The following is a 16,593-nucleotide window of genomic DNA, read 5'->3' on the forward strand; positions in this document are numbered from 1 at the left end:
CCATGGAAATTGATTTGAATGGCCCTTCTTCTCAAAAGGTATGCCTACATGGCTTACCGTCAGAATAAGTATTATTCCCCCAGTATTTTTTGAATTTATTAGCTGTTCCATTTCATGACGGGGCTGTACTAATATGCAATTTTAGGTTTTTGAAAAAAAGAATTCTGTCCATTAGAAACTTGAACCCAATTACGATCCAAAATATTTCATTAATTATTTCATTGACTCTCTACTAATCAGATAATGTGTATTATGTAACACAATCCCATGAAAGCAGCTTCTCTTTATTTTGTTCAATGTCCAGCTGGTCGAGTACTGAAAGTTACTTTCCGGAAAGACAAGAACATTAGCTAATTGTTCCAAAGCTAATTTGGGGGCCAGCCGAGTTGATAGTGGTTCTGCCATGGTCACAGAGCTGGAAAGTGAACCAGAGAACTTGGGACGGTCGTGAGCGCCAACCAGAAAGGGGAACAAGGAGCAGAAAATGGCAAAAGTGCGCTCCAGCAGATAGGCGCCAGGAACAGTCTGACCCAGAGGAGATAGTTTTGGAAAACAGCCTCCATTTTAATGACATTCTGCAAGGAGGGTCTTAAATTATTTTAAAGTGCTTTGCAGAAGACGCACATGGAAAGGTCATTGGTGGGATTTGGGAAGGTTATAGCAACATTTTTCTTTTTCTTTTTCTTTGGGGTTAGCTGAACAAGGTGAGAGAATAGTGAATGCCAGGGCCTAATTTATCTCATGACTTGTCAGATCTGTTAGAAAAACAATGGCCACGCAGCCAGATGTGTCCCTTACCAGATTGGCGTCTCCAGTCCTGACTTATTTGGAACGCGGAAAGAAAGTGGGGCCGCTTAATTTGAGGCAGTCCAAGAATGCCAAGGGTTGTGCTCGCTTCGACAGCACATGTACTGAGAACGACAGGATGGAAGGGAAAGGTGGTCGTGTGTGAAGGGTTCCATGAAATATCTAGTGCCCTGTGAATGCTTTCTCACACCTTTGTTTGGTCCTTTAGGCAAAACCATTAGCTTGTTAGCAATCATGATACTGGTTGGGGACAGCCTGCATAATTTTGCAGATGGCCTCGTGATAGGAGCTGCCTTCTCATCATCATCTGAGTCGGGAGCCACCACAACACTCGCCATCTTGTGTCATGAAATTCCACATGAAATGGGTAAGTCACATAGTAGGGGCCCTGTTTCCTGCTTGTTGAGAACGCCGTAGTGTTATTTCTAGCTATGGCCTGGAGGTGTCTTTTTCCAGCACACCGTTGAAAGATGAATACTTTCTGTTCACAATCTATTTAAACGGTAAGAATAGCACAACTCGAAAAAAAAAAAATGCTGTACCTTGGGAGAAAATTCAGCTAGACTCTTTATGATGTTTCCCAGGGTCATAAGTCACTCTTTTTGGATTCTGGAGAGTTCTATATGGGAGAAAGTCACTCAGAGAAACCTCGCCGTTAAAGGCCTTGGCAAAGGCTTTAAAATCTGCGTATTAAATGTGGGAAAAACATTACGAGGGGAACTTTACCCATTATGTCAGCAAACAGGCCAATGAGATAAAATAACATTTAAATTAAGGCCAAACCGTGGTTTCATCAACTTGATTTATATAAAATGTCTAAGGCCAAGCATAAAATTGAAATGACAGGCGTATGGTGGCAGAGGCACATGAGGCTCTTTTTCTGGATAATCTTAATAGCCCCGTAATTCAAATTCTGCCTCCCAGGAAGCGAGAAGAGACAGAATAGAGGTTTCGGAAACAGGCCCAGAAAGAGCAGAGGCTGACCCCGGCACACATGTGCCCTAGAGAGGGGGCTCTTGCCTGTCACACTGCCCCCATTTCCGGGTCTACATTGTCCCCTTGGGCCACCGGGACCTCTGGTGTTCAGTGTCCACTGCCCATAATTCTGTCACCGGTCCTTCTTAGAGCAGTTTATCCAAGGCCCTTCCTGAATCCACTAAAATGTCCCTGGTCTGGGTGCCATATAGCATGGTCCTGCTTTTCACTGCTATTTTTTTAGTGGTGGTTTATTTTTGAGGGAGAGACAGGGTGCGAGTGAGGGAGGGGCAGAGAGAGAGAGAGACGCACAATCTGAAGCAGGCTCGAGGTTCTGAGTTGTCAGCACAGAGGCAACAGGGGGCTCGAGCCTAAGAACCGGGAGATCATGACCTGAGCTGAAGTCAGATGCTTAACCGACTGAGCCCCCCAGGCGCCCCACTCACTATTATAATAAAACCACAGAGGAGTCAGACAGTCTGTGGCAGGCCAGCAACGACGGTTTAAGACCTGTTCATAGGACCAGTTATGCCGTGGAACTAAGAAACTGAGTCCCCAGACTACTTATTGAATTTTCAGCCTCTTCCCTATCTCTCAAACTAAGAACTAGAGGCTCTCAGATTAAAAGGTGATTCTTCTGGGGCGCCTGGGTGGCTCAGTCAGTTAAGCGTCCAACTTCGGCTCAGGTCATGATCTCACGGTCTGTGGGTTCGAGCCCCGCGTCGGGCTCTGTGCTGACAGCTCAGAGCCTGGAGCCTGTTTCAGATTCTGTGTCTCTCCATCTCTCGGCCCCTCCTTTGCTCATGCTCTGTGTCTCTCAATAATAAATAAACGTTAAAAAAAAAGTTTTTTTAAAGGTGGTTCTTCGTTGAGAGGAAAGGTGTGGAGAGAATAAGGTCATGTTTCTATAGTCATCAAGGCAGCAAAACATTTTCTAAAGGAAAAATTTGTTTTCCTAACCAACTTTGGCAATGATTTTTAAATCTCCTATTAAGCAGTTTTCTCTCCATAGCAGTTCTTACATAAGCAAATAAGAAAAGCCGACATAACGTGATTTAGCCTGGCAAGTTTCCAGGCAAAAAGGTTTAAAAACCCTGGAACAGCAAAGTGCTTTATTCTGCATTTATCTAAGTTGAAAATGTCACAGGGCATTGGGAACTGAAGAATATGTCACAGTTCTCTTGGTATATGCGATCTTCAGGAACAGAAAAGGAAGACAGCTCTGGAAATGTGACTTCCTAATAGTGTAATGAGAAGGCTACGAATCCCAGGGAACCACAGGCAAGGGCTTTGTTAAACTGGTCAGTCAACTTTACTTGTAAAATCGGTCCCAGTTGCTGCAATTTGGAACAACCTAATAGCACATTCCTCTACCAGAGGCATCCTCAGTTAAATAATGATTATATTTTCTTGTGCCGTTAAATTTCAGGAGACTTTGCTGTGCTCTTAAGCTCTGGACTTCCCATTAAGATTGCCATCCTTATGAATTTTATAAGTGCGCTAACTGCCTTCATAGGACTATACGTTGGTCTCTCCGTATCAGCTGATCCATGTGTGCAGAACTGGATCTTAACAGTTACTGCGGGGATGTTCTTATATTTATCCTTGGTGGAAATGGTAAGAATTGTGACTTTTCTATTTTGTTTGTCTAAACTCTGAAAATGTAAAACAGAGACAAAGCCATAAAATGGAAGGATAGATGGGGAGAGGGGAAGAAGGATATGTTTAAAAATATAAAAGGCTAGGGGCGCCTGGGTGGCGCAGTCGGTTAAGCGTCTGACTTCAGCCAGGTCACGATCTCGCGGTCCGGGAGTTCGAGCCCCGCGTCAGGCTCTGGGCTGATGGCTCAGAGCCTGGAGCCTGTTTCCGATTCTGTGTCTCCCTCTCTCTCTGCCCCTCCCCCGTTCATGCTCTGTCTCTCTCTGTCCCAAAAATAAATAAACGTTGAAAAAAAATATATAAAAGGCTAAGGAAAGAGTCTGTGTAATCCAAGAAAGTAAATTGTAGACAGAGGAAACATAATTTGAGATACAGAAAATATTGACATCCTTTTAGTGAATTTAAGTGGAATGAACGAAACCTTTAAAATTGCCAAAAAGTGATCATCAGTTCATCCTGCTCTAGCTTTGCATCTCTGTATGAGGCCTGTCCTTCTAGCTGATAAATGGAAAGTTCTGTGAAACAGCTGGCTATTTTGTTTATACATTGGAAAACAGTTCGTCCGAATTTGTCATTAATTAATGAGCTGTTTGGTTTAATTAACCAACTATAGTTTGGGTTGTTTTGTTTTTTAGAGAGAGAGAGAGAGAGAGCACATGAGTGAGGGAGAGGGGAGACAGAGGGAGAGAATCTTAAGCAGGTTCCATGCCCAACCTGAAGTCCAACTTGAGGCTCAATCCCATGACCCTGAGATCATGACCTGAACTGAAATCAAGAGTAGGTGCTTAACCACCTGAACCACCCAGGTGTCCAACCAATGGTAATTTTTAAATATAATGACTTAAGTTTTAATTGCTGAAGGGCTATCACACTGGTGAAATGAGAAAGGTTATAGTGTTGAGTCTCTAACATTGCAACATACATTTCTTCGAGAGGGCCTCGCTAATGCTAACGGTGACTCACTCATCACTTTTCATCCTCAGAAATCTGATAAAGGAATTACAGCTGGAAATTTCACCCTGTTTTGCTTCTGGAAACTGCAAAATAAACCAGACTTTTTAAGGTCACCCTCTACTGGACTTTTTATGACTTAAATGTATTAAGGTAGATAATACTATCCCTTCTTGGGGCACCTGGGTGGCTCAATCAGTTGAGCATCCAACTCTTGATCTCAGCTCAGGTCTTGATCTCAGGGTTGTGAGTTCAGGCCCTGCGTTGGGCTTTGCAACGAGTATGAAGCCTACTTAAAAACAAAACAAAACAAAAAAATGAACCTCTCCTTTCTTATGTGTTGGAATAATGCAAATAAAAATGACATACATGAGTAAAAGAAATACTTAAGAGTGAAAACCAATACGAAGCCAATCCAAATGGAAGTAAAATTATGTGATGGCCTGTATCCTGGAGCAGAAAAGTAAAACGAACGATCTTGAAGAATTCGATAAGGGGACTCTTCAAGTGAACACAGCCATTTTAAACCCCAGTCTAAATACATTTGACTTTTTGGTTGTTTTTCTTAATTCTTATGAGATTCAGAGAGATGAGGTCAACACCAAAGGGTATTTCCGTGTTTAGAAACGTTCTTACATGTAATTTACGATACTCAGGGAATTTCCTAATCTTGATGATGAAGACAGACTTGTGGGGCAAGTTCAACCCACCTCTTCCGAACCCCAATCCTCAAGCCGTGGTCGGTATGACAGAATCTCATGATCCTTCCAGTTCGAGAAGTCTGGGTTGCTAGCCTTGAGTGATGACTTCAAAAGCACACTGTCACTCATCATTGAATGTTGTGAGCTACTTTTTGTGTAAAATGCCTGTATATCAGTCCTGAAATTCACTCTTGGATCTCCTGACGGTCAGTTTTCTGCTTCTAACTTCCTTTCCCTTTATGACTGAGTTGGGGGCAGTTGCTGTATTATTTAGTTATTCCGGTTTGCTTTTTTTTTTTTTCAAGTCTGTACCTCTCTTCAACTCTGATGGATACGTATCTAGTTAATCTATCTATCTAGTTAATGCTTTCCCTTTGTTCGTGAGTCTGATCTCCCAAAATGGACCTGAGGACATTATCAAGAACCATTTGTCCCGTAGAACCCTAAGCTGGGTACATCATTTCCCCTTAGGGTTTCTCCTCCTGGTCTTGCAAGGTTAGGCGATTGCTTGTAAGAAATGTGGCAGATATCCTATGAGATTCCAACTAGAATGAATCTTGACCTTGTTGCAAATTACTATCGGCCAAGGGAAAACCGGCATCCTGGCAAAAAGACAGCAAAGAAAATACTCTGGAGTTTCCTGGGGCGACTTGCTATAATCCAGGTCGCCTGCTCTCACGGCCTTTTGAGTAACTTCTAAACAAATAGGACTCTTTCACATAGCAGCAACTTTAACTGTTTCTGTGAGCTGGGCCTGTGCCAGAGAAAATAGTCTTTTGTCATTTAAAGGGAAGAAAACAAGTTTTCAAGACTGTGTCAAACAGGAAAGAAAAAAAAGGACAGTAAGTAAAGGGTAAGGGCGGTGGGAGGGAAGGGGGGCAGGAATCCGTCCATACACTGGTTATTTACTAAACGCTGGAAATTTACCAGGCACCTTCTCAGTTGGGCTAATGTGGAAAGATTAGCTACATTTTTGCCTTCCTTGTTTGTTTCAAAGAAATTGGGCGTGTTCTTTCAAATCCCAGAAGAAAAAGAACTAGGGGCAAAAATGGGGCCATTAGCAATGAAGTCAGCAAAGCAGAAATTCTTCACTAGGGAAATCTGCCAGCCTAAATTCTCCAAAGTGGGATTGCCTCATCCAAGCACACTAACTCTTGGTGGCATTGAATGGTTTCTAAAGAAATTTAAGAATGAATGCGGGCCTGGGCGGCCAGAGGAAATTCATGCTCCTTTAGAAAGATCAGTGTGCTAGGCTGAGTTTGCCCCAAGCAGAGACTGAAGACGCATGCGTGTGTGATGGCTGTTCACCTCCTGGGAGGTGAACCCAGGAGAGGAATGAAGGGCAGGTGGAGTGAAGCAGAAAATGACAAAAAGTCAATACACTGATGTGTTTTTGTTAACGTGACCACCACTATGGGGACCCACCATCGCGGACCTTCTGTGGGGACTCCTGTCCCCGTTGTTCAAAGCTAGACCCACAAATATACCCCCCCCCCAACACACACCCCTTTCAGGCTATGCATGCTTGAGCACCTGGGAAGTTCCCACGATGGTCTCAGGCCAAAACACTAGAGAAGCCCAGGTCAGGAGAAAGAGAAATGCAGTGTGGACTAAAGCGAAGCTTCTCTGCAAAACTTGCTAACACCTCCTTGGAAATGGTCTCTGCAGCAGTGGCTGAGCACCAGAGATGAGAGAATATGAGAAGTCCCTTCAGGGTTGGAGGCCAGCCAAAAACTCCATAGAGAATACAAGAGAGTGGAATAAGCTTCAAACCCTATTGGTCTTTTTTTTTTTTTTTAATGTTTTTGTATTTATTTTGAGAGACAGAACGTGAATGGGGCAGGGGAGGGGGTGCGGTTTGGGAGGCAGGGAGAGAGAGGGAGAGAGAGACTCCCAGGCAGGCTCTGTGCTGTCAGCACACAGCCCCATGTGGGGCTCAATCTCATGAACCATGAGATCGTGACCGGAGCCAAAATCAAGAGTTTGTTGCTAAACCGGCTGAACCACCCAGACACCCGCCCATTGGTCTTGTGGCAATTATTTGATATTCAACCATCTCTGTCTTCTAGCACCCAACCTTGGTTCTCCTCACCTTCAGGCAGCGCTTGGGCTGATCCAGATTTCTTTCCTGGTAGGGCAGCCCAGATCTTCACTGACAGGTCTACTTTATCCTAGTTGGGTCATGCTTCCTGTGGTTGCCTGTTCACCATCGTCATCAGGCATGGAAGCATCAAGAGATGCTTTAGGAAACTCCTAGTTTCTGGCTATGTGCCTGGGTTCCTCCATTGTGGAGCCATAACGCTAGTACAAATTCTCCCAATGGAAGAGCCAGCAGTGATGGTCTACCATTGCCTCCTGATTTTCTCTCTGCTATCTCTAAGATTTCCTTCCTTCTATTCACTTTGCATTAATTTTCTGTTTATTTTCTTCCTTTGTGAGATGGGATGATATATCGCTGATTTTAAATCTTTTCTTCTCTTAGATTAGAAGATCTAAGCATTTAAAGCTATGCATTTTCCTCTAAGCACTGCTTTGCTGGATCCCATATATCTTCATATGTGGTGTTTTCAATACTGATCACCTTGAAATGTCTTTCAATTTCTCACGTAACTTTTTTCTTATTTGGCACATGTTATATAGAAGTATGGTGCCTGGTTTCTCAATATCTGTAACTTGTAAAAGTAGCTTTTGGTTATTGATTTTAACTTAATTCCTTCATTGTCAGATATACTCTATATTATTTTAGTTCTCTGAAATATTTTGAGGTTTTTTGTATGGCCCAGTGGTCTATCCTGGTAAATGCCCTCACATGCATTTGGAAAGTACACAAGTATGGCAGCTGTTGGGTATTAGAGTTCTGTGAATGTCGGTTAAGTCAGGCTGGTTGATGGTTTTATTCATGTTTTCAAATTCCATACTGATTTGTTTTTCTCTACTTGTGTTAATTATGAGGGAGTGGCATTAAAAATATAGACTTAGGTATGTGGGTCTGCCTATTTCTTTCTTGGTTTTATCAGTTTGGCTTTATGCATTTGAAGCTCTGTTATTACATGCAGGTGTATTTAGGTTTGTCCTGTCTTCCTGATGGAATTGATATTTTTATCAGGCTGAAAGTTCCCTCTCTTTACCTCTGATAAAACTTTGTCTTGCAGCCTCCTTTGTCTGATGTTAATAAAGTCACATCTGCTTTTCTGCTTACTGTTTGCACAGGATATTTCTTTTCATCCTTTTGTCTTCTCCTGGCTATAGAAAGGAAGTGGTGGGGTCTTGACAGAGTATTTGAAGTGTCACATAACAGAAATGTCTGATGTAGTCAGCAATCCCTGGGATTAATAGGTTAGTGTCCATTTATCTTATTTATTCACTTTATCCAAAGTGTATTTATAACCAGATCGACTGATTTGTGTTGTTGTTGTTGTTTGTTTTGTTTTCTGTTTTGGTTTTTTGGTTTTTTGGGTTTTTTTTTTTTTTTTGGTACTTCCATGTTTGCTACAAAGATTTCATGAGATTTGTCCTCTATACATATAATGCCCTCCTCCCTAAGATATACTTGTCCTATTCTAGGGTACCTGTGAATATGTTATCTTACATGTCAAAAGAGACTTTGCAGATGTGATTAAGGCTTAGGACTTTGAGACAGGGAGATTATCCTGGATGATCTGGGTGGTCACATTTTAATCACATGAGTCCTTAAAAGTAGGAAACCTTCCCCAGCTATAGTCAGAGAGAGCGGTGATGGGGGAAGGAGGGTCAGAAAGATTTGGAGCTGCCGGGTGTGGAGTTGGAGGAGGGGGGCCAGGAGCCAAGGAACGAGGAATACCAGTTGCCTCTGGAAGTTGGAAAAGACAAGGTAACAGATTCTCCCCTGGAGCCTCCAGAAGGAACCAACACCTTGATTTTAGCCCCATGAGACCTGTGTCAGATTTCTGACCCATACAACTGTGAGATAATAAACTTGTATCATTTTAAATCACCGGATTAGTGGTAATTTGTTAACAGCAGCCAGAGAAAACTAATATATCCCTGTGCCACTAACCTTGGTTGAGATGTTCTTGACAACAGAGGCAGCAACGTAGGACTCTCTTGTTCTGCTTGGGAACTGAGAGTTCCTTCTAAGAAAATTCTCAGAACTAAAAAGGTCTAGAGGATTTCTCATATTCACCTTCTCTAAAGTTTACAGATTTTCTCAAATAGAAGGAAAAGACAAGCCCAGAAGTATTCTTTTTTTTTTTTTTTTTAGCCGTTTGGATAAGAGAGACTTTCTTTTAATAAATAGGACTTATTATGTAAATCATAAATTAACTCATTTTAGAGAACATAAGACACCATGGCAAGGAAAGGTTTATTTTGGATAGGAAACCGGTTTCAGACCTTGAAGCATTTTTTTTCCCTAAAGTTTTAGATCCTGCAAAACTGTTTCCATAACAACAAGCCCATGGAAACCCCAAGGGGCTATCACCACAGATGTAACGAGAGATGTCCCTGGAACTGGCAGAACTGGACAACTGCCCAGGAACCGATACGTTCATATCCAAGCTGTAGCTCCTAGAGGTAGGTAGTAGAGAAGGGAGCCCTGAATTCACCAGTTCATGGCCAAACAAAATGAAACCAAACTCAGGTGCCCCCTCCATGCGCATCAAGACCAACCAGTCGAGTGGAGACCTTATCTCTAGCCCTCTTGGCTACAAATCTCCCTAACTATACAGTTCTCTGGATCTCTTTCCCTCCCCTCTGCACTTTTTGCTTGTTTGTTTGAGCAGCTGCTCTTTTTCTTTTTTCTTTTCTTTTCTTTTCTTTTCTTTTCTTTTCTTTTCTCTTTCTCTTTATTTTTCTTGAGAGAGAGAGAGAGAGAGAGAGAGAGACTCTTAAGCAGGCTACACACTCAGCACAGAGCCTGATGGGGCTCCATCCCACGGCCCTGGGATCATGACCGGAGCCAAATTCAAGAGTCAGATGCTTGACTGACTGAGGCACCCAGGCGCCCTGAGGGGATGCTCTTTTCAAATTTCTCTTCCTGTTCAAGATTATTACTCATGTTCCTTCAATCTTGATTTCACTTACGTAACCATGGGGGAGGAAACACCAAGACTGAAGAGCAGTCACTTAGAGCACTTTGCGTGTCTACCCACTTCTGTGAATGTCTCCTTGAAGCAATATGGCTGCCAGATTTTGCCTGGAACATTTTCAAATTTCCAGATGTGAAAGGTAGGGCAAAGACTCCTTTGAACTTAAGATCCTCTACTTTAAGAAAGAAAAAATTTTTAAAATAGGCTCCATGCCCAGTGTGGGCCTCAAACTCACCATCCCCAAATTAAGAGTTGCGTGCTCTACCGACTGAGCCAGTCAGCTATCCCAAGATCCTCTGCTTTTAAAATACACCAAGGGGTGCCAGGGTGGCTCAATCCATTAAGCGTGGGACACTTGGTTTCCATTCAGGTCGTGACCTCATGGTTTCATGGGTTTGAACCCCATATTGGGCCCCTGTGTTGGGAGCACAGAGCCTGCTTAGGATTTGCTCTCTCCCTCTCTCTGCCCCTCCCCCATTCACACTGTCTCTGTCTGTCTCAAAATAAATAAATAACCTTTAAATCTATGTGTATATATATGTATATATACATGCATACATACATACATGTATATGATATATACATATGTATGTGATATACATATGTATATATATGTGTATATGTATGTATGTGTGTGTGTATACACACACACACACACACACACACATGCATACATACATACATGTGCGGCACCTGGGTGGCTCAGTCGGTTAGGCATCCGACTTCAACTCAGATCATGATCTCACAAATCACGAGTTCGGGCCCTGCATTGGGCTCTGTGCTGACAGTTCAGAGCCTGGAGCCTGCTTCAGATTCTGTGTCTCCCTCTCTCTCTGCCCTTTCCCTGCTCACACTCTGTTTCTCTGTCTCTCAAAAAAAATAGATAAACATTAAAAAAATTTTTTTAAAACTATACACATACACACACACACACACACACACACACATATACATATATATAATATATACCCTAACATACAAAAATAAAATCTACATATTAAACCCAGTCAATAAACAGGATTATAGATCATCAGACGATGAGCATCCATTGGCTTCTCTACATTTATTTTAGTTCAGTAGATTTAACAGCTTCATAATAGTTTTCACAAAGGGTGAAAAGAACATAAGTTGACTGACAAAACGGCCACCTTTCTAGCGAGGCTTCTCATCTTTCCTTAATCACATGACTACAAAATTAAACCAAAATGAACCTACACTTTTAGGATACCGATCCTATTTCCTCTTCATTATTCTTTATCCTCCAATTTATTGATTTTGATGGGGTCGTGCTTTCTCAGAGAAATCTAGTTATGCCCAATGCACTTCAGTCAGTAATCGATAATCACCAAGTTGGTTCTGATAAAAGAGTCCTTGCTCCCTCCAAGAAAACTATTAAGCTATCGTTTCTTTGAAGGTTGAGAATACCTACGTGTCATGCCCTTTAAACAAAATCCATCCATAGAAAGGGGTATTTTGTTTGAAAGACATATAAAATAACCTTGATATGCATACTTGCTTTCAACAAATATTGCACTTGAAATCAGTGAATGCAAATGACATTTAAAATACTCTTTCTCTGGGGGGAGAAAAATGACAAGCATTTAAAAACCATGTCAGGCAGCAAAATTAATATAATTTAACATTCACAATTATTTCTTCCCCAAAACAAGAAGTATGAATCATTCTTGCCAACAATTTTGAAAGACTTTTATTCTCTTCCTTTATACATCAGTCAAACTCTGCACTTAGGTGTTTTCTACCGAGAAAATGATTAATAAACCCAATTTTGATAAATGCTGAGCTCTGCAATTTTTAAAATGTGACTACCAGAAATGTTGGCCTTTTTCTGCTCCTTGTATTTTTTTTTTCCTTCTAGCTAGTCTCTCAAACCATGCACCTGTGCACACCCACATCTTCCAAAGTAATCCATTTCTTAGGAAAATACTAAAGATGGCTAATGACTCTCTTTCCTGAGCTATATAATTAAGAATTTGTCTACCTGAATCATCCCCCTAAGGAATAAATGAAGAAGTGAATTGTTAGAGACAAGTTAGAAGCAGGTAACATCTTTGTCTCTCTGAATCATGTGTGACAACGATGAGGTCTTTGCTCTACAGCTCAATTTTCAAGAGGAAATTTTCATTTGTTTTCCAATGCAAACTGCTTCATAAATTCCCTTGGGAAGATTAGATTGGGAAATTAGAAGCCTATAATACCTGTATTTAAATATTTAAGTAAAATATCTAATGCTGAATTAAAAAAATAATAATAACCTTCAGATAGACCTCCTCTCTGGTACCTTCACTTTGGTGATCCCAGATACATGGAGGACTGTGGTCCTTACTTTCTTGCTTGCAGAGGAAAATTACAACTACTGTATTAAGTTGTTTTGTGAACAGAGCTACTAATTTAAAAAGACCTACATTCAAAGCAGAAGTTGTGTCCGTGGGAACCAATCTCCCAATTTTAAGGTATCGTTGAGTCAACACAGTAATCTGTGTTGAGGATGTTACTGTTCATAATCAAATATGGTGCTAAAATAGAATGCTCTTCTCTTATTTTTGTCCTATAGAACTTGTGAATTTTATTTCAAGACAATATTCTGGCCACTGCTTTTACCCCCTGGAATTTTTTTAAAATTTCAGTACAGTTAGCATACAGTGTTATATTAGTTTCAGGTGTACAATATGGTGATTCAGCAGTTCCGTATATCACCCAGTATTCATTACAACAAGTGCACTTAATCCCCACCACCTATTTCCCCCATCCCCTCACCCACCTCCCCCCGGGGTAACCATCATTCGCTCTCTCTGTTTAAGAGTCTTTTTTTTGGTTGTCTCTTTTTTGTGTTCATTTGTTTTGTTTCTTAAATGCCACATATGAGTAAAATCCTGTGGTATTTGTCTCTGATTTATTTCTATCAGCATATACCCTCTAGGATCCATCCATGTTATTGCAAATGGCAAGATTTCATTATTTTTTGTGGCTGAGTGATATTCCATTGATATCCAGTGATATTCCACCTCTTCTTTACCCATTCATCTATCAATCGATGAGTTGCTTCCATAATTTGGCTATTGTTTATAGTGCTGCAATAAACACAGGGGTGTTCTTTGGATAAATACCCAGTAGTGGGATACTGGATCATATGGTAATTCTATTTTTAGTTTTTTGAGGAACTTCCATACTCTTTTCCATAGTGACTGTACCAGTTTGCATTCCCACCAACAGTGCATGAAGGTTCCTTTTTCTTCCCATCACCAACACTTGTTGTTTCTTGCGTTTTTGATTTTGGCCATTCTGACAGGTGTGAGGTGATACCTCACTGTGGTTTTGATTTGCATTTCCCTGATGACAGTGATGTTGAGGATCTTTTCCTGTGTCTCTTGGCCATCTTGATGTCTTCTTTAGAAGAATCTCTGTTCATGTCTTCTGCCCAGAAAATAAAACATACTTCTAGCCTCCTCCTTTATATTGCTGTCAAAGAAATGACTAAGAAAATGAATTCAAAAAAACAAAAGAGAAAACATACAATGGACAAAAGGATAGATTAGGTTGAAACCACACACCAACTTTTATTGAATCAAGTCTTAGGAGACTGTTAAAGGCACGAATTGATACGAGATTTTTCTGCAAATACTCCAGAGAAAATTTTCATTCTCCAGAACATTGTGGAAGGAGAACTCCAGCAAGCCCTCCTGAGATTTTGTAGTTGAGAAAACCTCATTCTGCGGATAGGCAATCTTTCCCAACCAGTTATAGCCAGGAAACAGCCAGGTTGCTTTAAGGAAAAGAAATTTAGACTTCCCTCCATCATGTTATAGCTGACAATCACAAAGAAATTCAAAGTAAGCCACACTTCAGACTCTAAAAAAAGGACTCTAATAAGGGCACTCATCCCAAATGGCTTTGTTCCCATGACCTCATCTAAGGCACCAGTTCCTAATACCATCACACTGGGGCATAGGGTTTCAACATACAAATTTTGAGGGAAAGAAAACATTCAATCCATAACATCTATGCTCCAGAACTTTGAGATCTAAACATAATACATGTTTCTCACTGCAAAGTGATGATAATGAATCCTTACCAGGCAGTGAATGACCCTCTTCCTATCACCTACGATCTTGGATGTAATTACATGTTGCTTATTGTGTTAAATAATAAGCTAGAGTTAATCAAAACAGAGCTTGGAGTATGTGTGTGTGTGTTTGTGCATGTGTGGTGTTTATTATGGTAAAAGATACAAAACAAGAAATTTACTCTTTTAACCATTTGAGGTGTAGAGCTTAATGACATTAAGTATATTCACATTCTTGTGCGTCCATCACCACTATCCATTTATAGAACTTTTCTCATCTTCCCAAACTGGAGCTCCATACTCATGAAGCACTAACTCCCCACTGTCCCGACCCCTACTCTCTGGCAATCACCTTTTTACCTTCCGTCTCTCTGAATTTGACTACCCTAGGACCCTTATATAAGTGGAATCACACAGTATTTGTCTTTTTGTGACTGTTTGATTTTACTTAGCATAAGGTCCTCAAGGTTGATCCGTGTCAGCATGTGTCAGAATTTCCTTCCTTTTTAATGCTGAATAACATTCTATTTGTGTCTGTACAACACTTTGCTTTTTCAGTTATCCATCAGTAGACATTGAGTGGCTTTCACCTTTTGGCTATTGTGAATAATGCTGCTGTGAACATGGGTATACAAATATATCTTGAAGTCCCTGCTTTCAATTCTTTTATGTGTATATCCCAAAATAGAGTTGTGGAATCATAGAGTGTCTATTTTCAATTACTTGTTTTCCATAGTGGCTGCATCATTTTACCCACCCTCTTTCTCTGCATCATCACCAACACTTGTTATAGCCTGTCATTTTGAAAATAACAATCCTAATGGATGTGAAGTGGTATCTCATTGTTGTTTTTGTTTGTATTTCCTGAATGTTCAGTGATGTTCTTTACCATCTTTTCATGTGCTTATTGAGCATTGGTATATTTTCTTTGGAGAGATGCATATTAAAGTCTTTGGATCATTCTGTTTAGATTTTTGTGTGAGTGTGAGTTGTAGGAGTTCTTTATATATTCTGTATATCAATCCCTTGTCAGATAAATGACTTACAGATGTTTCCTCCCATTCCGTGGATTGCCTTTTCACTCTGTTTATAATGTCCTTTGATGCATAAAAGTTTTACATGTTGGTAAACCCAAATTTAATCTATTGTTTTCTTTTGTTTTCTTGCCTGAGCTTTTTTTTAAAAAAAATTTTTTTTAACGTTTTTATTTATTTTTGGGACAGAGAGAGACAGAGCATGAACGGGGGAGGGGCAGAGAGAGAGGGAGACACAGAATCGGAAACAGGCTCCAGGCTCCGAGCCATCAGCCCAGAGCCTGACGCGGGGCTCGAACTCACGGACCGCGAGATCGTGACCTGGCTGAAGTCGGACGCTCAACCGACTGCGCCACCCAGGCGCCCCTTGCCTGAGCTTTTAAAGACATACCCAAGAAATCATTGCCAAATCCACTGTCATGAAGATTTCTCACTATGTTTTCTCCTAAATGTTTTACAGTTTTAAGTCTTACATTTAGGTCTTTTATCCATTTGGAGTTCATTTGGTATAGGGTATAAGGTTAGAGTCCAACTTCATTCTTTTGCATGTGGATACACAATTTTCACAATACCTTATGTTGAAAGGACTGTTCTGAAAGAATAGATTTGGCACTCTTGTCAAAATTGCCTATGTATGCAAGAATTTATTTCTGGTTTCTCTATTATATTCCATTGGTCTATAGTGTGTCTTTATGCCAGGACCAGACTCTTGATTGTTGTAGCTTTGTAGTTAATTTTGACATCAGAAAGTGTGAGACCTCCAACTTTGTTCTTTTTCAGGATTGTTTTGACTATTCAGGGTCTCTTGAGATTTAATATGAGTTTTAAGATAGATTTTTCTATTTCTATAAAAAAAATCATAAAGATTTTAATAGGAATTGCATTAAATCTGTAGATCACTTTACCTGGTATTGATATCTAAGCAATATTAAGTCTTCCAATCCATGAACATAGGACATCTTTCCCTTTATTTGTGTCTTCTTGGTGAAGTTTATTCCAAAGTATTTTATTATTTTTGATGATATATTGCAGGTGGAATTGTTTTATTTAAAAAAGTTTTTTTTATGTTTACTTATTTTTGAGAGCATGAGAGACAGAACCCAAGCAGGAGAGGGGCAGAGAGAGGGAGACACAGAATCTGAAATGGGCTTCAGGCTCTGAGCTGTCAGCACGGAGCCTGACGCAGGGCTTGAACCCAAGGACCATGAGATCATGACCTGAGCTGAAGTCAGACACGTAACTGACTGAGCCACCCAGGCGCCCCTGGAATTGTTTTCTTAATATCCTTCATATTCAGAGTGTTCATTATTTGTGTACAG

At 40.7% G+C, this 16,593-nt stretch overlaps 1 protein-coding gene across 4 annotated transcripts in view; it reads left to right on the forward strand.

Annotated features, from left to right (window-relative positions):
* Positions 1–16,593, forward strand: part of SLC39A12 (solute carrier family 39 member 12) — an 86,290-nt gene that overhangs the window by 49,039 nt on the left and 20,658 nt on the right. For 2 of the 4 annotated variants that reach the window (XM_043561624.1, XM_043561626.1), the window contains 2 exons: positions 1,016–1,174; positions 3,212–3,399. In XM_043561624.1, the coding sequence (XP_043417559.1) occupies positions 1,016–1,174; positions 3,212–3,399 (347 nt within the window). The remainder of the gene's footprint in view (positions 1–1,015; positions 1,175–3,211; positions 3,400–16,593) is intronic. The other 2 variants (XM_043561625.1, XM_043561627.1) reach the window with 1 other exon arrangement.

Source organism: Prionailurus bengalensis, chromosome B4 (assembly GCF_016509475.1).
Source record: "Prionailurus bengalensis isolate Pbe53 chromosome B4, Fcat_Pben_1.1_paternal_pri, whole genome shotgun sequence".
Lineage (NCBI taxonomy): Eukaryota > Metazoa > Chordata > Mammalia > Carnivora > Felidae > Prionailurus > Prionailurus bengalensis.